This window comes from Mesoplodon densirostris, chromosome 9 (assembly GCF_025265405.1).
Source record: "Mesoplodon densirostris isolate mMesDen1 chromosome 9, mMesDen1 primary haplotype, whole genome shotgun sequence".
NCBI classification, from domain to species: Eukaryota; Metazoa; Chordata; class Mammalia; order Artiodactyla; family Ziphiidae; genus Mesoplodon; species Mesoplodon densirostris.
Genome location: NC_082669.1, coordinates 69,118,938 through 69,143,034, shown reverse-complemented (window position 1 = coordinate 69,143,034; position 24,097 = coordinate 69,118,938). Strand labels below are relative to the sequence as shown.

Genomic DNA, 24,097 nt, shown 5'->3' with positions numbered 1-24,097 from the left:
GTAACTGGAAGCCGTGGAAGGTCAGTCTGAAACCTGGCAACTTGGAAAGAGAGGCCAGGGAAAGGGAGCCAGGAAGTGATTGAAAAACGTAAAATTCACTTTTATTAATATCCCACTTTGTTACATAAAGGATTGGTGTACAGAGCAAAATAGAAATAAAGTATAATTTGTGGAATGAGGTTGGATATAGATAAACAAATGTATACAATTAGGACCAGGGAAGAAAGAAATATATTACATGAGCTTTTTCATATGACCCCAATTCCTTCAAATTAATTTTAAAAAGAACATAAAGGGCAATCTGTTTCCCAAGCTGTCTTCTCCGGTTGGCAAAGACTTCTTTGATTTTCCTCTCTGTCTGTGTTTCATCGCACCCTGGGTTGAATGAGCTGGCGAACCACTCTGCCCTCTGTCAGGCAAGCCTTGCCCTCTGCAAGGATTTGCTCATTACTCCAGGAGAGAAGGGCCTGGAAGGTGCACCATCCCTTCCACTCTCAAATTATCAGCACCGATGAGTCATCACTACAAATAGGTTTTATTTTCTTTTGTGCAAGAGCCTGACTCGGAGTCGATTTGACAGGCAAATGGGCCCAAAAGGTATAATGAGGCAACACCAAGCATTTCTGAAGAACGAAGTGGAGAAAGGAACAGGCTGAGGGGTGGTGAGGCCCTTTATGTCTCTGGGGCACACAGTCCAGTTGGACTGCAGAGCTCTGTTCCGTTTATGGGGCAGGAGAACAGAGTGCCTCCCTCTGTGGTGCTTCTGACCTGAGGCTCAGTGGAGGGGAGGCAAGGGGTTCTCCTGCCAGGGCTGGGTTTCTCGGCAGTAAGGCTTGTCAAACAGTACTGATACTCACATGCTAAAGGTGTGATGGGTAGCATGCAGGTTAAGAGCACTGGCTCTGGAATAAGGTGCTACTGGATTCAGTTTCCACATCTGCCATTCGCTAGTTGTTTCATCACAGGGAATTTACTTAAGTTTTCAAAGACTCAGTTTCCATATCTGGAAAATAGGAAAATAATAGTGATAACCTCAGAGAGTTGCTGTGAAGATAAAATTAGGTAATGAACGAGCAGTGCTTAGTCTGGTCCTTAGTTATATAGCAGCTCTCATTTTAAGCAAGTCAAGTAATATATTTTTATATAAGTATTTAATTAATTCAGTTATCTCTGCGAATTGTCCATTTTTGGGGCCCTATTATTTTATGGTCTATGCAACCTGGCAGAGATTTTCCCACATACCCATCCTGCCTTCCCCCTCCAGCCTCTCCCCATCCCGCCCATGACAGGCTTTGGTAATGTATCACAGACACATCTTGCTAAACTCAGACTCAGCATCACAAGGCTCCCTAACAGTACTCTGCTCAGCCATTGCCAAGCAGAGTTGTATATGTTTACATTTAAAACATATCCTGGGGTTGTCAAGCATCAATATTTATCAAACCCAATGGGGGTAAAGGAAACCAAGCCCTTTACTTTTACCCTTGACAGACCACTACGAGGGAGTTAAAGAGATGGGGTACCTTCCCTTCTCTGAGAATGCTGGACTTGGAGCCGGAAGAAATGGATGATATTTCCAACTCTGATGCTTGGCCTTGGTCTCATCTTGGATGAGCCACTTGATCTCTTGGAATGTCAGTTTCTTCCCCTGTTAAGAGAATAGGTCTTGCCTCCTGGGGGCTGGTTTTATGAGTTGTACTGTTTTCACGTGAAGATGAATTTGATTCTAGTTCCTATTCCCTTGTTACTGTTTTCTAACTGTGGAAGATTTAATAGGGTTAGGGAGACACCTGGTAGCTGGGGTTCTTGCATGAATGTGGCAATGAAGCTCCTCTCTGTAACTAGATTCTTCCTCTTCTGGATCCTGTTATTGTGAGTCCTGGCCCCTGTGACCATCTCACAAAAGGGCCCCTCTCTGCTGACCACCTCCTGGTCTTGTGCCAGGTACGAAATCTCCAGGCAGGTGACCTACCCCAATCTCTGTAGGCTGGTACATGGCTCTCACTGGGGCTAGAGCCATGGGGTAGAGGGTCAGGACTTAGTGTGACTTTTCTCTAGGGGTAGCTCTCTCTGGAGCACAGCTCTTATCTGCCTACCTTTCTTGGAAGGCAGAGAGGCTAAATGGAAAGAACCTGGGCTTTGGAGACAGGCATACCTTGATTGGGAATTCTGACACACAACTTTGTGGTCTTGGAAAAGTTACCTGACTTTTCTGAGTTTCAATGCCCTGTCTATCAAATGGGAATGACAGTCTTACTCAGTGTGAAGGCAGGGACCATGACTGATTGTTCAGGGCTTTATCTGCAATTTAGTCAATGCTTTATAAGTATTCCTGAAGGACAGAATGAATACTTTAAAAAATATATATTTATTGGGCTTCCCTGGTGGCACAGTGGTTAAGAATCCGCCTGCCAATGCAGAGGACATGAGTTCGATCTCTGGCCCGGGAAGATCCCACATGCCACGGAGCAGCTAAGCCCGTGCACCACAACTACTGAGCCTGCACTCTGGAGCCCACGAGCCACAACTACTGAAGCCTGTGTGCCTAGAGCCCATGCTCCCCAACAAGAGAAGCCACCGCAATGAGAAGCCCGTGCACCTCAATGAAGAGTAACCCCTGCTCGCCGCAACTAGAGAATGCCAGTGCGCAGTAATGAAGGCCCAACACAGCCCAAAATAAAAACAAATGAATAAATTTCTAAAAGAAAATTATTTATTTATTTATTTATTTGGATGTGCCGGGTCTTAGTTGTGGCATGTGGGACCTTCGTTGCTGTGGGCGGGATCTTCGTTGCGGCGTGCGGGATCTTCGTTGCGGCATGTGGGATCTTTAGTTGCAGCATGTGGGATCTAGTTCCCTGACCAGAGATTGAACCCGGGCCCCCTGCATTGGGAGTGCAGACTCTTAGCCACTGGACCACCAGCGAGTCCCCAGAACTAATACTTATAGAACATTTCAGTGCTCAGTGGGTGTTAATGTCCTTTTACCATCTTGTTATTCTGCTTCCAGTTCTTGGCCCCCATCACACTCTGCATGGTAGGAGGTTGGTCATTGATTCAATACTGTGCCAGGCATTTAGGCATTAGGAATATAATAGTTTTTTCATTGGCAGAGAATCTGTGCTTGTGTGGGGATTAGACTGTAGTGGAAGGAAAACGCAGTAAACCCAGTGAATGAAGAACAGAGCATATGAGAAGGTGATAAGTGCTTCCAGGAGGGATCGTGCAGGGAAGGGGGATGAGGCAGAGAGAGAAGGGGAGTCGGGAGCTGCGATCTTAATAAGGTGGTCATGGAACACCTTAATTAGAAGGTGACAGCTAGGTAAGCTGTCACTCGATCTTGGACGGAGTCTCTTTCTCCCCAGTATTCCATTCGGTTTTCCTTGCTTGGGTCTTTGCAAGTGGAAGGCAAGGTGAGGTGAGGCCAAGCATCTGTGAGCAATGCCGAGCTTCACCTTCTACAGAAACTAGGAGGGTGCCTGGAACCTCACTGCAACACTCTCTTCTCTGAAGTCCCTTGTGTGTGGTTTTCCAGCCAGCAGGCTTCCCAAAGGACCTCACCTGGAGAGGGTCCCTGGCAAGCCCCAGAGCTAGTGGCAGAACAGCAGCCAGCCAGCATGCCAGGCAGATTTCCTTGCAGGAAGCAAGGCTCTCCTGTGGAACAGCTTTCTCATTGTGTGTTTGCCCTGGCACCCAGCACCCCAGCTGCATTTATGTTCACCCAGGTGCCAGGGTTTTCAAAACAAGGGTGGCAGTGTTTTTGGTGCTAGTTTTGGTTACAAAGCAGTGTGTACCTGCCCATGCCACCACTATGACTGTTTGGACCACCCTCCCCATCTTTTTCTGATGGCCTGGAATGTTTGTGACTCAGTTGGGGTTGAGATGCTCATTGCTCTGAGTTAACTTCCTTTCTCACCATCCTGTCTCACCTGCCTCTCCCCACTGGTCTCCTTTGGAGAATCTTTAAGATTTGTTTCTGGCCAATTTTCTGGGGGGAAAACATAAAGCAAACATACCAGGGGCACACTTCATTTAGAACGCTGCCTCTCAAACATTAAGTAGCTTTCGAGGCAGTTGTTTAAATTCTAGAATCTTGTCTTCCCCTGCAGGATTCCATTTCAGTGGGTCTGGAATGGGACCAAGGAATCTGTATCATATCATCATCATCATTATCTTAAAGTCAGTTCCCTAGCTGAACACACTTGGATAAACCCAGATTGAGAGACATAGTTTACCTCCCTAACTTGCTTGTATGTCAAAACTGAATGAAATCTACTGTTGCAATCCTCCCAGAGTTTAGCCCTGTGTTGAGCTCCCAGGTGGCTCTCAGTACACATGTATTGAAGGTTAGAGGCAATGTGAGGTGAATCCTTTTATAAAGAACCCTTCACTATGTGAAGAGTTGCCCACTAATTGGTCTCCATAGTTATGTTTGCAGTCTTAACTGTTGAATTTTTCATAAAGCAGAGGCATGTCTCTGTTCAGGATTTTAATGACAAAACAATAGCATCCTGAAAAGAAGAACTGAATAGGGGTAATTATTTTTGAAGGCATCTTCCTCTCTGAATGTTGCTTTGATAAAGGTGTCTGAAGTTACACCATTTGTTAGTGCTTCTCAGCCTTAGCTGCTCATTGGAATCATCTGGGAACTTGGAAAGTATGGATGCTTGGGTCCCACCCGCTGAGGCCCTACTTAATTGGTCTGGGCATCAGGATTTTTAAAAACTTCTCTAGTGATTCTTACATGTGGCCAGGGCTGCAAACCACTGACCTAGAAAGTGTGGAACCCCCTGGAGAGGGGAGTGGGTGATTCATTTCTTGAGACTTATAGGGAGTCCCCTTGGACTAAAGATAGAAGGTCCTCTGGATTCTGTGATCCAAGACTGCTCTGAAATCTGAATCTAAAATATGTTTCATATAAATAAATATACATACATATATAATGACCCAAACTATATATAATAGTTAATTGTTTTCTACCCCTTTAATGAAAACGTTTGTTTCTGATTTTATGGATGGCATGTGCTTATCCAACTGTTGGGTTTATGTAGAAAAGTATAAAAAAGGCTGATAATCTCCCCAAATGCCAGCACATGGAAGAAATAACTGTTAATATATCTGGTGCACATCCTTCCGCTCATTTCTCTGTGGCTAAATACACACGCAGCCGAGATATACAATTCAACACCAATGGAATTAATAATACATACCGGTCTACCTGTTATACCCAACATGTCTTTCGGTAAATCTACATAACTTTCCTTAAATGGTTAACTTTCCTTAAATCTACAGAATCATTTTTATGAGATCTTGCCAAATTCAAGCTCTAATTGCACTTGATAAATGGAACATGTACTTCATTGTTGGAGCTTGCTAGATTTTTTTTTTTTTTTTTTGGTGGTACGCGGGCCTCTCACTGTTGTGGCCTCTCCCGTTGCGGAGCACGGGCTCCAGATGCGCAGGCTCAGCGGCCATGGCTCACGGGCCCAGCCGCTCCGCGGCATGTGGGATCTTCCCAGACCTGGGCACGAACCTGTGTCCCCCACATCGGCAGGCGGACTCTCAACCACTGCGCCACCAGGGAAGCCCTAGATATTTTTTTTAAATAAAAGGCAAACAGCAGTGTAGGGAAGCCCCTCTGCTGGTCAAGAAGCCCCCGTGTGTCTGACCCGGCCAGCATTGTGCTGGTGGACCATCGAACATGTCGGGGCAGTTTGTGGGCTCGGAACAGAGGGGCTTAGCAAGCTTGGCCACAGCCACTCCTTGTAGTGCTGGTCTCTGTTGAGTCTTAGTTTCATTCTTTAAGACCTTTAAGAGGTCCTGTTTTCACCTGCCTTCTGGACCCACACCAAGGGTATAGAAAGCCCACGCCAGTCAGCAAAGAGCTGCCTCCCGAACATCGAGGAGCTGGACTCACCCATAGGGGGCGTCTCAGTGGTGACCCATTGCTGGCCCATGGGTCTGGATCGTTACTCAGTTATTGAGAGAAGCTGACAATCTGCATTTATATTTGAAACCTGTTGATTTTTAAATGCAGACAACTAATTGTTTAAAAATTAAGGACATTGTAGGGGCCAAGCAGAACACACCTGGGGCTTTTTAGAGTCCTCTGGAAGCCAATATGAGGGCTCTCTCTACGGAGCCATCTGTGGCACTTGGTATGAATTTCAGTCTACTTCATTCAGTTCTAAAAATATTGACTGAATGCATTATTCTGTGTGCCAGTCACTGTTTGAAAGATTGGAAACAGAAAGATGAAAAGTTATGATCCTTGTCTTGGGTGGGGTAATTTATAGTTTAGAGCGGCTGTTCTCAGAATATGGTCCCCAGACGTGCATTCTCAGTATCACCTGGAAACTTGTTAGAAATGCCAACTCTCGGGTCCCATCCCAGACCCACTGAATCAGAACTTGCATTTTAAGAAACCTTGCAATTTATTTTAACAAACCTTCCTGGTAACTCTGGTGCCTGCGCGGGGCATCGCTGGTCTCACCACTGAAGCTTGAGAAGCACTGGTTTGCGCGGGGAGTGCAGAGCACGGGCAGAGGTCTGTGGACTGCAGAAGCCATGCTGGGAGCCAGGGGAGCTTTTCAGAAATGAACGGCTCCTCCTGAATCTTAAAGGATGAGCAGGAATGAAGCAGTGGGGAGGGGTGTGTAGAGGGGAGGGGGCAAAGGAGCAGTAGCAAAGAGGACAGAGAGTATGTAGGGCGTGTTTGGGATTTGTCCATTTAGAGCCTGTGGCTGGGCTCTGAAGGAAGCGCTGGGAGATACAGTGAGCTGAGAAGACTAGGTGGTGCCAGGTTTTCAGTACTAGGTCAGGTTAGCTGGATTGCATCTTGTAGATGTTGGGACATCATGGGAGACCTTGGGGCACTGGGTCTGCATTTAGGAAAATAATACTGGTAGCAGGGTTCAGATTCCTTCTGGGTAGAGACAACTCTCACTGGCCTAGATCTTGATTCCTGCCTCTCCTGGCGTGACTTGGATCTGGGTCAGCAATTCCCACTGTTGGATAGGGTGGCGGGAGGGGAGGAAAAAGCCTGTGGGTGAGGAAGCAGCCATGGCTGCATGTGAAACTGTGATGGTGTTGTGACCACCCCTCCTTCTTCCCTCAGGGAATACACGCGCTCTCCAAGCTGAACGTTTTAGTGCTTGCTGGTGTTCTCAGCAATGGCGATGGTCTTCATATTCCTACTTTAAAAGCAGCCCGTCAGTTTCTGCAGCAAACATAACCTTGCTCTATTTCTTTCTTTAGAGATCTGTAGTGTCCAAAGAGGAAACGATTTGAACTCAAGGCCAGGAAACTCACGTCAATAGCCAACTAGGTCTTGCTCCGTTCTCCCGCCCTCCCTCTCTGTCTTCCACTCTCCATTTCTCTCTCTCTTTCTTTCCAAAATGCTGGGGTGTGAGAGATAATGGGAGCAGGATGCAATGTCACCTCTCCCTGCTGGTTGTTTTGTATAATGTCTTGTTTGTAATATATACAGAGAGTGCAGACAGTGGGGCAATGCAAATGACAGAAGCACAAAGTAGACTGGGATTAAATTCATTAATTTAAAAAATTATGGTAAATTTAAAATTTTTCACCCTTTTGAAAGGGTGAAAGGAATTTTTGACTCCTTCCATTCTTTGCAAAATGATGTAATACATTTCTGAAGTAGTTATTTCTTTTGTCCTGTACTGTAAATTCTCATAGATGAGAATGATTTTAATGATTACATTGGCAGTCTCCTTTATTCTGCACATGTATTGGATGTTCTTTCCTAAACTAAAATGAACAGGTTTTTCCAGTTGATTGCTTTGAATGTTCATTCAAGTTGATCACAAATATCTACAAAACACCCAAGTTTATAATCATTATGGGCATTAAAAGTGATATTTAAAGGGGATGATACTTGTGTTTCAATTTAACAATTGATACCTTTTTTTTTTTTTTTTTGCGGTACGTGGGCCTCTCACTGTTGTGGCCTTTCCCTTTGTGGAGCACAGGCTCCGGACACGCAGGCTCAGCAGCCATGGCTCACGGGCCTAGCCGCTCCGCGGCATGTGGGATCTTCCCGGACTGGGGCACGAACCTGCATCCCCTGCATCGGCAGGCGGACTCTCAACCACTGCGCCACCAGGGAAGCCCTTGATATCTTTTTTTATCCATGAAGATGGTGTTCGTAAATATAGGGGATAGTAATTATGACCCTATCAAGATGATAAATTATATAGAGGCTTTTCAGAGGAGGGTGAACGACCCTGCTGAGAAGCGTTAGGGGTAAGGTTTTCTAGGGCAGCTCTCTGGACAATTTTCTCCATCCTCCTATTTGTTAGACTCTAAATTTAAATATCCTTCTTAACAATACCAATCTTACTATCTTCTGAAATCCCTGCCTTGCTTTGTGCCATGGATCAAGAAAATCAGACTGATGTCAGGTGGTTGGGGTGCATTTCTGTGCTGAAGGACATCCCGGTGAGAGGAAGCTTAAAGCAGAAGGATGTGCGCTGGCTTTGAAGCCTGGTGTGCACGCCTCTTAATCAGTGCATGCAAGCCAGTTAACTCCTGTAAGCCTAGTAAACTAGGTATTGTTTAGGTCGTCTCCAGCTTAATTCACTCTTCTAATCAGAATGATTAAGACTCTTGACCTCGTTTAGACATTGAGAGCAGCACTGGAAATATAGAAAGAGAGGGAGTGAAGTTGCTTTTATCCTCTTACAAAGACTCTCAAAAACAGCTTAATAGTGAATCATCCAGAGGATTAGCTGTAGGTTGGGCATATTCTATGGACACATGTGCCTTGCTCTTAATTGTATCTTTTTTTTTTTCCAGTTGCAAATGAAGCCGGAGATAAGACTGCCAGACCACTTGCCTGCTTCTCTCGTGAGTAAATCTTGTTTTACTCCTTTCCTGGGCTCCTTCAGAGCCTTTTTGCCTGTGTGGTTCACCCTGCCAGGTGTCAGTAAAACACTGCCAGTAAGAGTAATATAGGAAATGTCTTCAGTGGGTTATTACTCCATTTGAGCCCCATCTCCAGTGAGTTATTCATTGCTATTGCCTTTTCAGTCCTTAGAATTGTGGTTTATCAAACCGTGTTCTAGGGCTTTGCTATTCGAAGTGTGGACCTGGGAGTAGCAGAATCGACATTGACTGGTGGCTTTTTAGAAATGCAGAGCCCCAGGCTCACCCCAGACCTACTGAATCAGGGTCTGGATTTCAACAAATCCCCAGATTCCTGTGCACAATTGAGTTTGAGAAACACTGCACTGGAGAATCCCCTCAGAGTACCTTGCCGTGGGGTGGGCTTTTTCTGAAGAATGAATGCAGAAGAGTCTATGAAATGCCTGTAGTTGTCAAGGTCCGTTACACGTGTGGAAGCATCGTCACCTCCCCATGTGGATGTAAGGCCTAGCTCCACTGGCTTTACCTCAGTTTGGTGATATTTTGAAGCTCAGATGGAATCTGTAACTGGTTCTCCTTTGGCACGGGGATGTTTGTAAGGGCCTAGGAGCTCCCCATCAATTTCACTTGACTCCTTTGTCCCCAGGTCTTCATCCCAATGGATGAGCAAGAGTCAAAAGCCTCTTGATGTTTTCTGTGCCAGAGTGATCAGCAAGTAATACATTTGCAAGTTAATGCATTCCCTGGGATGAAAACCCAGATGCCAATGAAGGGAGTGGAAATACCAAGGGAGATTGAGTAGGGTTGGGTGGAGATGCTCCCCAAATGGGCTGAGCATCCAGTGGAGAAATAGTGGAACTATAAATCAAAATAGATGGATTTTTCTTTCCAGCACCACCACTACTTGCTGGCTTTCACTTAAAGTAATTTCACTTATGCTTTCCGAGCCTCAGTTTTCCCATCTGAAAAATAGTAAACTCATACCCATCTTCTTTTATAAAAAACTTACCATCTTTTGAAGTGATGGCATGAGAGTCACTGCATTGTTCACATAGGGCTGACAAAGTCTTGTGTGTGGATTCTGCCAACATAAGTCTTAACACGTAGAGTCGAAAGTATCATTTCTCTGTTTATAGGGCTTCTTCCAAATTCTGCCTTCTAGCACTTTTGGGGGGGGGCTTCAGAACTTTGGGATTGATTCCTAAAAATGACTTTTATAGAACTGTAATAATATATGCTAATGAAAGAGCATTAAATGCTCACATTTTAGAAACTGTGTAATAAAACACTTGCTTCTCACAGGCCCCATTTTTCACTGCCCTCCTACCTGGAATCATTATTTCCAAAATAAGTATTTCATCCCACAGCTCAGTGAGGATGATGAATATGCTTTTAGTCCCTTTATTTCTTCATCTCCTGAGCAGTAGTCAGGCAAATTAATAAGCTGGGGTGGTAATCCGACCATGCTGTGCAGCCTGCACCCCCATGGGAGTTTCTGCCGTTCAGAGGCTCATCACGAGGTTTGGGAAGGGGATGGAGCCCTTTAACCGAGAAGCTAGAATGAAACCTGGAGCAGTTTGGCCCTTCACAGAGAGAAGAGGGTACCTTCTCTTGTGAACGGCTTCTACAGATTCTAAATTGTGTGACTGGGTTGGAGGGATGGTGTGTCACTTGAAAGCTTATTAGTAGGAGCTAAGTGAGGATATGAGGGAAAATAATATCTATATAGGAAAAAAGTAATTAGTGGCAAACCAATTAAGTTGGGCTGATTCTGAAAAGAAAAAAAGGAAAAAAGTCTCCTGACTTAGTGCAATGTCCTGGAAAAAAGTGAGATGGCACATTAGCTACTAAATCTTTTTGTAGCAAATACTAGAGGGAAAAAATTAGGTGGCTTTTAGGAAGGGAAAAAAATCCTTAATGTAGCATTGTCTGATTGACACTCACCACACGTCACCACATTGAAAATGACCTTTTTCATGTGAATGAAGTGTTCAGTTTGGGAAGACTGGAAGGATTTGGATGATGGACTTTCCTTGGGAGACTGGAAAATGAAATACTGCAGCATTCTCTAACTTTTGCACTTTGCAAGACATATGAAAGCCCTGACAGTGTTCGTGGCCCAGCACGTAATTAGGAGGAATTCAGAGTGGGAGGCAAGAACACAGGCCGGTAATGTTGTGAAAACTGGACCCTCTGGGGTTAAGCAGAAAAGAGCTCAGGGTAGGGAGGAAGGGGCTGGCCCAGTGGCCACCCAAGTAGTCCCAAGATGTTCATCCCCTTTGGGGTTTTCACATTCTGATTCCCAGTGCCTCATTTCTCTGTAGATTTTGCCCCTGCTTGAATCCATATACTTTTCTTGGCTACCCTCTCCTGTAATGGAAATGAGCTATGATGATTGTAGTAAGAAATCCTAAAGGAGAACCAGAGGAAATAGAGTGTAGGAGTCATGAAGACATCTGGCTTTTCCAAGGGCTGGCTTCCCATCCTACCTTGGCCATCTAGTTTACCAGCCTTGCAGGCTCATTCCAGTCCGTTTCCAAAGAGGGTCGCTTCCACAATACAACCCTGTGCTTGGCTTTCTTCTCTATGTGACTGACACCACCACCCGGGACACTGTGCTTTCCTCAAAGAAATGGATTCAAAAACCTATATGGGTCAAGCTTACTTCCTATGACTTTTAGACTGGAGACACTTGCTGTGCCATCAAACAGCAGTGCTGAGGTGATGGGTGCCGTGGAGTGAGTCCTGTGAGACTCTGGATCCTATCAGGACCCTTTGCCACCCCATCTTCATCATTTTAGTCTTAGCAGTGACTTTTGATCGACTCAGCCTTAGTCAGAGCATCTATCTAGCAACGACGGACACATAGAGTAACAAGGAAGTCATCCTCCTAGGAGTGGGTTGGGGAAGGAGCAGGGGGGGGGAGCCGTATTCAAAAAAAGTGGAGAATATTATCTTTCCCTCCAAAACCTACAGAAGAATGACAGTGTCAAGGAGAATGAAGGATTGAGAGCGACCCCGACTCTAAGGCACCGTGTGAGCCCAAAGCACGTTGGCTTTGGGTCAACGGATGGTTTAGAATGGCTCCCACCACAAGGCTATCTATCCTTGGGTTGGAGTCCCTGTGTGTGGGGACCACCCCTCTCTGTGCAGTGGGTGGGGTGAGTGGGCAGAGCATCTCCCATGGGTACTGCATGCAAAGCTTTCTGACAGGCAGTGCTCACACAGCTATGCGGTGTCTCCATTTTTACAAATGAGGACAGTGAGGCTGGGAGAAAACACTGAGAATCGCTCACTGCTGGAATTCTAGATCTTGCAACTCCAAGTCTTGGCTGTTCCCAGTGCACATGACTTCCTCCTTGGTCTAGGGGTTAGAGTTTGCTGATTCTGGGACTTGGGGATTGGGGGTCTTCCAGCTCAGTCATGGAGGTACTCAAGCTTTACCACAGGGCAGGCTTCAGAGATCCACGTGGCTGTGACCTCTACTACAGTTGGTTTCATCTGGGGCAGGAAGACTTTTCCTCCAACATGCCCTTCCACCAGCTTACTTATATCAGAAATCACCTAAAATAAGGGAAAAACTTGATATACAAATCCCCTCGGAAGTGGGAACACAGGGATTCATTTTTACTATGGTGAAAATGATTGATAGCAGACCTTTTAATTGTTTTCTCCAGATACCTGAAAATGTATTCTCAGTGTGTAAAGAGAGGGGACAAAGGGGTACTTCATTTAATTGTTCACTCACTCATTCATTTAGTTACTCATTCAATAGGTACTGAACACTCATCAGGGGCCTGGCTCATCCTCGTGCTGAGGATACAAATGCTGATTAAAACAAGATCCCTGCCATCAAGGAGTGTAAAGCCTGATGTGAGAAGACAGAAAACTTAGTCAACAATGAGGAGTGTGCTATCAGAGGGGCTCAGGAAGTGGGGGCAGAGGGAACACAGGGAAGGGCCTCTAAACAGGTTAGATCAGGTTTCCCTGGGAAGGGCATGCTTGCCTTGAGTGTTGAAGGGTGCTGCGAGTTCAACACCCTTGAGTGTTGAAGGGTGCTTTTGAAGAAGGTGTGGGAAGCATGTCCCAGGCAGAGAGAACACATGGGCACAGAGGAGCCTCGCACGTTAGGGAAACTGGCTGGAGAGGCAGCCCCGGGTCAGGCTAAGAGGGGTCTTTGTGCTAGCCCATGGAGTGGACCCTGATTCTGGGGAAACCTTTGAAGGGTGTCCCACTTGGCCAGCATCTCCCCCTCCTCCTGGAGCTGGAGGTGGCCTCGGGGGACCAGAGCTGTGTGGTGAAGAACTGGACCTCCCAGCCCAGCTCCAGATCCCAGTCAGAGGACGAGCTCCTGGAGCCCCCTGACACTGGGCTCCTGACATTGGGACTGTTGGGATGGAGTCAGCTGGCTCTGGGGCCGGGACTCCTGCTGGTCCAGATGTCTGGGATGCTGGGAGGCTGCCCTTCAGCGCCAGCCCCAGAGAGCCCTCCTCTCTGGAGAGGTCTGTTTTATGTGTATGTCTGTCTCCCATTAGACAGTAGGCTCCTGGAGGCCAACGGACCCCTGGTTGAGTGTATATTGACTGCGCCTGGTGCAGGAACAACTGCCTGTTGAATGAAGACTGAGTGAACTGTTACCCTGCCTGCAGCTGTCCCCACTCCTCCTTATCCTAACTTCGTGGGCAGGGTAGGCTCTCCCACTGCCAGCACACACACTCCCAGATGCCTCTGGATCCAGGCCTCCCTCAGGGGGATCCCATATACTACCGTGAGGGTCCTCAGAAGCCACGAGGGACATGGGCTCTGGTGTCAGGCCTGGGTTTGGGTTCTGAGTCCAGGAATTCTGAATTCTGTGTGAACTTGGGCAGGTAACTTAATTACTCTAAGCAGAAATGAGTGCTAAAATGCTTAAAAACATGTGACGTGGTCACCGACCAATCAGGACAGATGTTGGCCATGGCTGATGTGAAGGAGGGTGCAGGAGGCACTGATAGGTCAGTCACTGGGTGGGGCGGGGGCCCTGATTACTTGGGGTAAATAATATAAAGCATAGTGTTTGCACACTGTAAGAGCTCAGTAAGTGTGGGTGATTGTCGTTACGTATATTATTACCCTGAGTCATTTTCCTCTCCCCGCCTACCTCTCTCCCTCCCTCCTTTCCTCCCTCCATTCCTTTCACATGTGTTTCTTGAAGATTTTTCTCTGCTAGGCCCTGGGGACACACAGATGAGTAAGTTTGTCTTCCAAGAGCTCACAATCTAATCAGGGAGTTGGAGAGTTGGAGAAGTAAATGGCTCCAGTGCAGTGTGCGGAGGGAAATGCGAGAGATTGGTACGGGGGTGGTGGGAGCTATATGGGGGAGACCTCATCTGGCCTGTGTTGGGGGTGGGTTCAAGGGAGTCTTCCTGTAGGAGAAAAGCATTAGCTGAGGCTTGGGGAGTGTGTGTGGGTTAACAGGTAGAAAAGGTAGGGAAAAAAAAAAAGAAGCTATACCACTCTTCAAGGAATAAAGGCCATGTGTAGTGTTCAGACGTGGCCACAGTGTGGCAGGAAAAGCTCAGGTTTGGGTGTACATCTCTACTCCAGAAGGCTTAAAAGAGGCTGCATGCAGTGCAATGGACAGAGCACCTTCTGAGAAGGGAGTGCGCGGAATTGGAAGAGACTGTCCTGAGGGAGGGGTTGGCCCCAGAGCTTGTGTAGCTGGACAGCTCCATCCTGGAGTTTTGATTGCTTCCCTAATTGAGGAAGAACAGTTTCTCCCCTGAGATGAGTAATGATTGAAAAGAAAATAGTGGTGTCAAAAGCAGTAAGAAAATTGAGCCTAATTAGTAATGCCTGCAAATTTGGCCTCTTTTGCTTTGGGAGGTAATAATCCAGATAGTGTTGAAAATAGATTATTCTATAAAAGAGCTGGAGTAGTTTCGGTGGATGGATGATAAAGCAAAGGGAGGTCGCCTAGTATTTTTATATTGGGTGTATGATTGGGTGAATGGTCCCCTTTCCTGGGCAGAGATGGGCAGGGGCAGGCAGGGATGTACAGCTAGGGTGGGTGCTGGGTGAGCCTAGTACCTATTACCCGGTAATGGCCATTGTGGAACCCCAAGGCAAATTCAAATCATGTCTGACAGAGCGCTCAAGTCCAGCCAGAGATGTTTTCTAAACTGACTGTCACAGCAAGGAGGGTTTCTCACAAGCATCGAGTTGGGGGTGGATGGGTTACAGAACCAGGATGATGAGAACAAGGAAGGATAAAATGGGTGGGAGTAAGGGCTGAGAAATGCCATGAGCAGTGATGGGCTGTGGCTGTTGGCTGGGTGTTCAGCGTTCTCAGGGGTGTGTACTATGAGCTAGAGCCATATTAAAGGGCCCAGGACAGGGTAGGAAGCAGATATGGAGATGTCCTGGTTTGTCTTAAACAACTGTAACTATTTCCAAAATGTTCAGATCCTCTGTAGAGCTCTAGGTCCTACCTCAATAGTATCCACAGACCGAGCATCTTCATTTCCTACTTGCTTCCGCAGAAAGTTAACTTCAGCAGTGGCAGCTCTAGGGGCTTAGGGGTAGCAACGCAGCTCAGTGGTCTTCAAAGTGGGGTCCCTGGGAACTTGTTAGAGATATGAGTATTTGAGCCCTTTACTGGATCTGCTGAATCAGAAACTCCTGGGGGTGGGTCTCAGCAATATGTATTTTAACAGACTCTAGTGGTGATTCTGATGCATGCCAGTATTTGAGAACCACTGCTATAGTTGGAAGGACTATGTTATGTTGGTGGCAGAGATAGAGGTAGAGGTAAAAGGCAGCATGCAGAGCAGTACAATGGTTTTATTTAGTTTATACATTACAGAATAATACAACTAGCAGTTTTCGATAACTGCTTGTAATATGTAATTGCATACAGACATAAGACAGAGCAAATGTTAATTGTCCTTGTCAAAGAATCGTATATTATTATTATTTTATTTTATTTTTATTGGAGGAGTTTGTGAGGGCTGATGGAGGTTATGGGAAGATGGTCTAAAGGTCCCCCCTAATCCTCCCTTGTGACTGGCACTGCTCTGCATCATCTCTTGAATCTAATCCTCTCTTTTCTAAGATCATCTCCTACCTGGCCCTGACTTTCCTACTCCACAACAAGGTCATTATAAGAACTGCTTGGTTGGCCCCTAGCTTGCTTGTAGCTTCAGATCACCCTCCCCACAGTAACCTGTACCGTCACGCTCTAGTTTTTGTCATGACATATTTGTGTTTCAGAACCACAGGGAGTTACTCCCTAACTTGTGTTCATCCAAGATTTATCTGCCTGACCACAAGGGTCCCACTGCTTGTTCTTACCCCCTTTCTCCATCCCTTTCATCAAATATAGTCGTTATCAGCCATGCAAATCTGCTTGGTTCAGTAAACAGATATATCAACCCATTATCTTAGATTTGAAAAATTTCAAGTTAGACTAGAACTTGCAAATGATCCAGTCCAAACCTCACTACTTCCTGTAAAACTCATCCTCTTTGTGACATCCCTGTCAGAGGGTCATGAGTTCTCTGAAGGAACCCATCCAGTGATGGAAAACTCACCTTGTCTTAGCGAGGGTTGATGGTAACGGTATAGTGATGGACTGGAATGTTATGTGTTTGGGGAACTGAAACTCACTCTGCTTTTCTTTTTTTGAATGCGTTTGATCAAGTCTCTGAATACGTCCACTATATCACTTGGTCCCCAATATGTTAGCCCTTGGTCCACCAGTGGATGGCTGATGATACTATAAGTAGCTTCTAGAAGCTTGTGGACAATATGTAACCCAGATGTTAGCTGGAGGCTCTTGGTCCATTGAGATCTAGTTAAAGAGGCTCAAATGACTGTTGTGTGCCCTTTGGAGGTTCAGAGCAGACCACAGTGTTTCCGTGAATATCTGGGATTGATTTAGTGTTCTTCTGGCTCTGATTTCCTACCTCTCTTGATTGTGTTCCTCTGTATGCTTCTGGCTATTTTCATATCTGCTCTGACATAGACTCAGATGCAAGCCAAAGCCCCTTCCTCTTCTCTTCTTCCCGTGTAACCAGAGGCTATTGGTCAAAGCGAGACTTGACTGAAGATTAGGGAAAGAGAGATCACAATATGCAATTGTGTGCAGACAATTTAAAGTCATAGTTCTCTTCTCAACAGTTCTTTCACCCATCCCACAGCCAGTAATTTTTTTAAAGACCACGCTGCCCATGTAGCTCCTGTCCTACCACCCCTTGATCCTCCTCTATCCACCGTCCTCCATTCTTTACCCTTTATTTCCACTTCTCTCTTAGGAATAAAAAGACACTCCTCCCAGTCTCTCGTGCAGAGCAGCATGACCATCATGTTAGTTGCTTTGGTATTTGCTGACACCCTTGCCTTCACCATCTCTCCTTTACTTTCAACTTATTTCTTTTTGTCCATGAAGGCGAGTTTCTTCTTCCTTAATGGGAATTGTGGTCCAACCTGTTGAGGTACTAACAGATATTTAACTCCTTGCCACAAGTGTATAAGCTTACACAATTAAAAAATCTGATTAGAGTGTGTGTGTGTGTGTGTGTGTGTGTGTGTGTGTGTGTGTGTGTAATGTGACCCCAGGGAGGGCAGGGAAGACATGGATTGGCTGTTGTATGCCAAGCACCTCCTCCCCTCCCCTCTCAATGTATACTCCTTTCAATAAAGTTAGGATAAAGTTTCTGATTCCAGTAAGAGGTGGACTAAGAAAACCTGAAAATCCTCCAATTTTTATAAGCCTGTAGGAATGCTGAGTAAAATATTTTTTAAATGCCCTTAAATGCATAGTTAAACGTGCAATATAGAAACGGAACTCTGCAGGTGGTAGAAATGAAAGAGGAATTTAATATCAGTACAGCAAGCTGTAAACATGCCTGCTGATTCTGCAGCTATGCTGCATGGGGGTGGTGCTGCTAGTTCCATGGGATCTAGTAACACATGTTTTAACATCCAACTGGGGAAAGAAGTTAAGGCCTTGGCCTGTGCAGGCTGGGGAGTTGGATATGAGACTTCTGCCTGAACTTGACTCTTAAAACATATGGCAGATCATGTTTTCCAAAAATATTTGCAGCTCTATCTCCCATCCCACATGCTCTTCTTGCAGAGGGATGTTGACAAGCCTCCCACTGAGATGTGAAGCCTATGTTCCCTCCCCTTGAATTTGGGTGGCCTATAACCCTGGCAGAATGTTGCTCCGTGACTTGCAAAGTTACATCATCAAGAGTGATGCAGCTTCCACCTGGGGCCTGTTGGGATGCTTGTTCTTGGAACACTGTCATCATGCTGTGAGGAAACAGAGAGGCCATATGGTGAGCCCACTGCTGCACCACCCATCCCAAAATACAGGTTTGTGAGCAAAATAAATGGTTGTTGTTGTGGTTTGAAGCCACTAAGTTTGGGGTGATTTGTTATGCAGCAATAGATAACTGGAACAAAGGGCTACATCCTCAGTGAAAGAGGGACCTGAAGAACAAAATACATCTATTAGCATAGGGAGATAACTAGGAAGCTTGTTTGCCTCCTCTTGCTGTTGAGGAAAAGTCTCCCCTGGGCAATGGAAACTACCTGCCTGGTCCAGGTACCCTTTCAAACTAAGAAATTAGTAAAAATTGGTTCTGTGGGCTAGTAATGGCAGAATCAAATGGAAAAACGCAGTAAAATCAATTGTAAAAATATTCTGAAGTGCAACCCAAGTCATAATGTATTTTCATAAAGAAAACAAGGAGCACTAAGTATCAGCTCACAATCAAAATTTTAAAAAAAATCCACAGGGGCAGCAATCCACCAGGATGAACAAGAGTCAGTGAGCACAATGAATAGAGAATTAGAACCCTAAGACCTCGAGGTAATATATTGACAAACTGAAAGAAAACATGAACTATATATATTTAAAAATAAAGATATAAAAAGAATTGAAACTCTAAGAAAGGAACAAAAAGGAAGATTTTTAAGAGAACCTATAGAACTTCCAAAAATGTGAAAGTTAACATTAACAACAAACAAACAAACAGACAAATAAACCCAAACACAGTTTATCCACCTGTGTTGGGTAGGACTAAAAAGGGAAATAATGAACTGGAAGATATATCTGAGGAAATTATCCAGAATGCAGCACAGGCAAACATGAAAGAATGGTTAAACAATATGGAAGATAGAACGAGAAAGTCCAACATACATCAAATAGGAATTCTAGAACGAAAGACCAGAGGGAATATGGGAAAACTAGTAACTGAAAATCTAGTAGCTGAGAGTCCTGCAGAATTGACTAGTGATATGAATCATCAGATTGAAGAATCATACCTAGTTTCAAGCCCGAAAATAAAAATTAACCCATTGCTAGACATATAATAATGAAACTGTAGAACATAAGCAATGAGAAAAAACTAAAAACAGTTGGAGAGAAGAAAGATTACCTACTGTGTCTGAAACTGTAAGTTTAGTTCTCCTATATTAAAAGAACCTTGATTTTTTAGTGGGGCCTATGTCCCCATCCCTCCAAATAGAGTGCATTTCTCAGGTTCTCTTGAAGCTAGGTATGATGATGTAACTAAGTTCTGGTCAATGAAGTGTAAGCAGAACTGTTGGGGCAGATTTCTGGAAACTTTCTTGAGGGTCTGTGCTTCCTTTTTTCCTTTTCTTATTTATCCCTTCTCCACCCTGCTTCCTGGAACACAAATGTGATACTGAAAGCTCTAGCTGCCACCTTGGACCACAGGGATAATTGTCACACCAAGGATTGTTAGTGTGGTAATATGAAGACTTTGTGGAACAGAGCTGCTATATCAGCCATGAAATGCTTACCTCTAGATTTTAGAGAGCTTAACATAAACTTCTATCTTGTTTGATATTTTGGAATTTTGAGTCTCTGCTACACAGACATGTATAATGCTAACTAATGCATCTACCAAGAGTAATAATTAGACTGACTGCATACTTCTTAATAGCATATTTAGAAGTCAGAAGACAATTGAATATTTGTGCAATGATGAGGGAAAAGAACTGCCAACCTGGAATACTATACTGAGAGAAATATCATTCAAGAGTGAGGCCAAAATAAAGACATTTTTCAGGCAAAGAAATTCCAAGAGAATTTATTATATGTATACCCTTGCACAGAGAATTACTAAATGCTATATCTCAGGAAGAAGACAACTGAACCCAGAAATAAGAATAAATTATGTTTAACAATTAGTTAAAAAGAATATTGGGATGTTTTTAGTTTTTTAAAAAACAGCTTTATTGAGATATAATTCATATACCATAAGGTTTCCCTGTTAAAAGTGTACAATTCAATGGCTTTTAATGTATTTGTGGAGTTGTGCAACCATCACCATAATCTAATTTCAGAAAACTTTTGTCATTCCTAAAAGAAATCTTGTGCCCAATAGCAGTCACTTTTCATTGAGACTCATACTCCTAGTCCTAGTATATCACAAATCTACTTTGTGTTTCTATATATTTGTCTGTTCTGGCCATTGTATATATTATAAAAGGAGTCATATAATATATGGTCTTTTGTGATTGGCTTTTTTGACTTAGCATAGTGTGTTCAAGGTTCATCCATGTCATAGCATGTATCAGAATATCATTCCTTTAAATTGGTGAATGATGTTCCATAGTATGGATATTCTACATTTTATTTTTCTTTTCATTTGAGTTGGTTCCACTGTGAATAATGTTGCTATGAATATTTGTGTTCAAGTTTTTGTGTGGATGTCTGTTTTCATTCAGCTTGGATGTATACCTAGGAGTGGAATTGTTAGATCATAAGGTAACACTGAGTTCAACATTTTGAGAAACTGCTCAGGTCTTTTTCAAAGTGGCTAGACAATTTTATATTCGTATCAGCAATATATGAGGGTTCTAGTTTCTCTAAATCCTCCCTTACACTTGGTATGGTTATTCTTTAAAATTTTAAGCCTAGTAGGTGTGAAGTTGTATCATATGGTGGCTTTGATTTCCATTTACCTAATTACTAATAACATTAAGCATCTTTCCATATGCTCTTTGGCCATTTGTATATCTTCTTTGGAGAGCTAGTTAGTTTTTAAGACAAAAGGCAGCATTCCATTCTCTGATTTTCTAGTTGAAGGAAGTACAATAAAATGAAGAACAGTCATCACAAGGAAGCTGCCAATTATTTATGAATAAAAAGTGGAAGAAAACAGAGACCTCAAAAGCATCAGTTCCCACACTGGACTCATCATCTCTATATGAGTTCCTACTCCTGTGTTTCCTAACTGAATTGTTGCCATTTTATTCACTAGGCAACATCAACCAAAAACCTAGAAATCATACGTGCATCCCTCTTCTCCCTCAGCAGTCACCAAATTGTACTGGATCCATCGCCTGAATTCTGTTTCCTTCAGATCCTTTCATTCCATTCTCACTGCCACAGCTTTATTTTAGCCCCTTGTCATCTCCTACCTAATAGATTTCACTGAGCCTCCATTTTCCTCTGTGAAGTCTGTTCTCTTCCCTGCCAGAACAATCTTCCAAAAGATAAAGCTGACCATGTCATTCCTCTCCTTAAAAGCCTTCAGATGTCTGCTTCTGGGAAGATGGAGTAGACACACTTTTCCCTGTCACTCTTGTTAAGTACAACTAAAAACTCTGGTCATTGTATATAAGACAAGCAAAAAACAAAAACAAACAAACAAACAAAAGACTCTGAAAGATGAAGAGAAGAAGCCAGACCAGCTAGAGATAATTGGGGCCTGGGTAATGAAAGAGTGGTGAATTCTCTGGATTTTCTTTTTGCCTTATACATCCCATTCTTGGAGATGGAGAAGCCAGAATCCTAGAAATGCCAACAGATCAGACAACAAAAGGCCCAGCAAAACCCTGCTCTCTGTATCCAAAGGACCAGGGAAGGGACAGTCTAGCAAGACAGAAAACGTTTAGACAATAACTAGACACTCCACTCCAACCAAATACCACAGAAAAACTGGGGCCCCATCCTCACCCATGCCAACAATGGCTGGGTAGGGAAACTGAATGTCTAGCCTCACATGACTATGAGGTGCCCTAAGACCCCCCCCTGTGGTGGCCTTGGAGAAGGCCAAGTAGGGAGCTGGCCAGTAATGAGGTTTCTTTCCCACCATGGTATCAGTGGAGAACATGTGGGGAACATGGAGTTCCACTTCCAACTGGTAATGAGGCATCCTTCTTCTTCCCTGTTGAGGTGATGTCACAGGAGGACTAGTGGAGAATCAGGACTCCGTAACTGCCAAATGGTACAGAGGCCAAACTCATCAGATGTCACTAGAGGTCACTTGGGGAGCTGAAATGCTCAGCCTTTTCCAGCAGTAACAAATTTGCCTCCCCTCCTTAGGTGTCAAAGAAACTAGAATAGTTAAAATAATTTTGAAAAAGAAGAATAAGGTGCAAAGAATCAGTGTATTTGAATTTAAAACAATGTATAAATAAGGACTAGGTGGTACTGGTGGAAGGACAGATCCATAGATCAATGGAACACAATAGAGAAGCCAGAAATAGATCCATACAAATAAGCCCAACTGATTTTTGACAAAAGTGTAAAAGTAATTCAATGGAGATAATATAGTTAAATGTTGTTGGAGTATTTGATCATTCATAGGCAAAAATTCAAACCTCAACCTATGTTTCAAAACTTATACAAAAATGGACTTCAATGTAAAATGTAATACTGATACTATGAAACTTAGAAAAACAAAACAGGAGAAAATCTTTGGAATATAGGTAGGGCTAGGAAAAAAAATGTTATTGAAAACATGATCTATAACAGGAAGAAAATGGATAAGTTGGACTTCATCAACATAAAACCTTTCTTCTACAAAATACTCTGTCAAGAGGTTGAAAAGACAAGCTACAGTCAGGGAGAAAATATTTGCAAGTAATGCTGCTATCCAAGAAAGTTCTGGTATCTATAATTCTCAAAACTCAAAAGTAAAAAAGTAAACAATCCATTTAGAGTATGGCCAAAAGATATGAAGAGACATTTTACCAAGGAAGGTGTACAGGTGGCAAATAAGCACTTGAAAAGGTGTTCAACATCAGTAGCCATTAGGGAAATGCAAATTAAAACCACAATGAGATACCTCTATATACCTATCAGAATGACTAAAATACGGAGAAAACTATGGTTGGAAAGGACACATGTACCCCGATGTTCCTTGCAGCGCTGTTTACAATAACCAAGACATGGAAGCAAACCTGAATGTCCATCGACAGATGAATGGATAAAGGAAATGTGGTATATATATATATATATATATATATGCTATGGAATATTACTCAGCCATTAAAAAAATGAAATAATGCCATTTGCAGCAACAGGGGTGGACCTGGAGATTATCATACTAAGTGAAGTAAGTCAGACACAGAAGGACAAATGTCATATGATATCACTTATATGTGGAATCAAAAAAAAATGATACAAATTAACTTATTTACAAAACAGAAACACTCACAGACTTAGGGAATGAATTTATGGTTACCAGGGGGAAAGGGTGGGGGAGGACAGATTGGGAGTTTGGGATTGATATGTACACACTACTATATTTAAAACAGATAACCAGCAAGGACCTACTGTACAGCACAGGGAACTTGGCTCAATATTCTGTAATAACCTAAATGGGAAAAGAATTTGAAAAAGAATGGATACTTGTATAGATATAACTGAATCACTTTGCTGTACATCTGTGACTAATACATCATTGTTAATCAACTATACTCCAATATAAAATAAAAATTAGAAAAAACAAATACACTATTTAAACATATGCAATTTATTACATGTCAGTTATACTTCAGTAAAGCTATTTAAAAAGTCTTAAGAGAAAGAAAAAAGAATGGCTAAAATAAAAAAATAATGATCACATCAAATCCTGGTGAGGATACAGAGAAACCACATCATTCATACATTGCTGGTGGTACAGCCACTCTGAAAAAATTTGGCTGTTACTTAAAAAACTAACATGCAACTACCATATGACCCAGCAATTGCACTCCTTGGAATTTATCCCAGAGAAATGAAGTCTTACATTCACACAAAAATCTGTACATGAGATCTCACACCTATTAGATACAGGGGTTGGTGAGGATGTGGAGAAATTAGAACCTTTGTTCACTGTTTTTGGGAATGTAAGATGGTGTAGCCACTGTGGAAAACAGTTTGATGGCACCTCAAAAAATTAAAAATAGAATTACCATGTGA

General features: G+C 43.6%; 1 protein-coding gene across 2 annotated transcripts in view; it reads left to right on the top strand.

The window, feature by feature from the left end:
• PDE1C (phosphodiesterase 1C) overlaps nucleotides 1–24,097 on the top strand; it is a 545,840-nt gene that overhangs the window by 149,554 nt on the left and 372,189 nt on the right. For both annotated transcript variants that reach the window (XM_060107830.1, XM_060107831.1), the window contains exon 2: nucleotides 8,818–8,868. In XM_060107830.1, coding sequence (XP_059963813.1) covers nucleotides 8,818–8,868 — 51 coding nt within the window. The remainder of the gene's footprint in view (nucleotides 1–8,817; nucleotides 8,869–24,097) is intronic.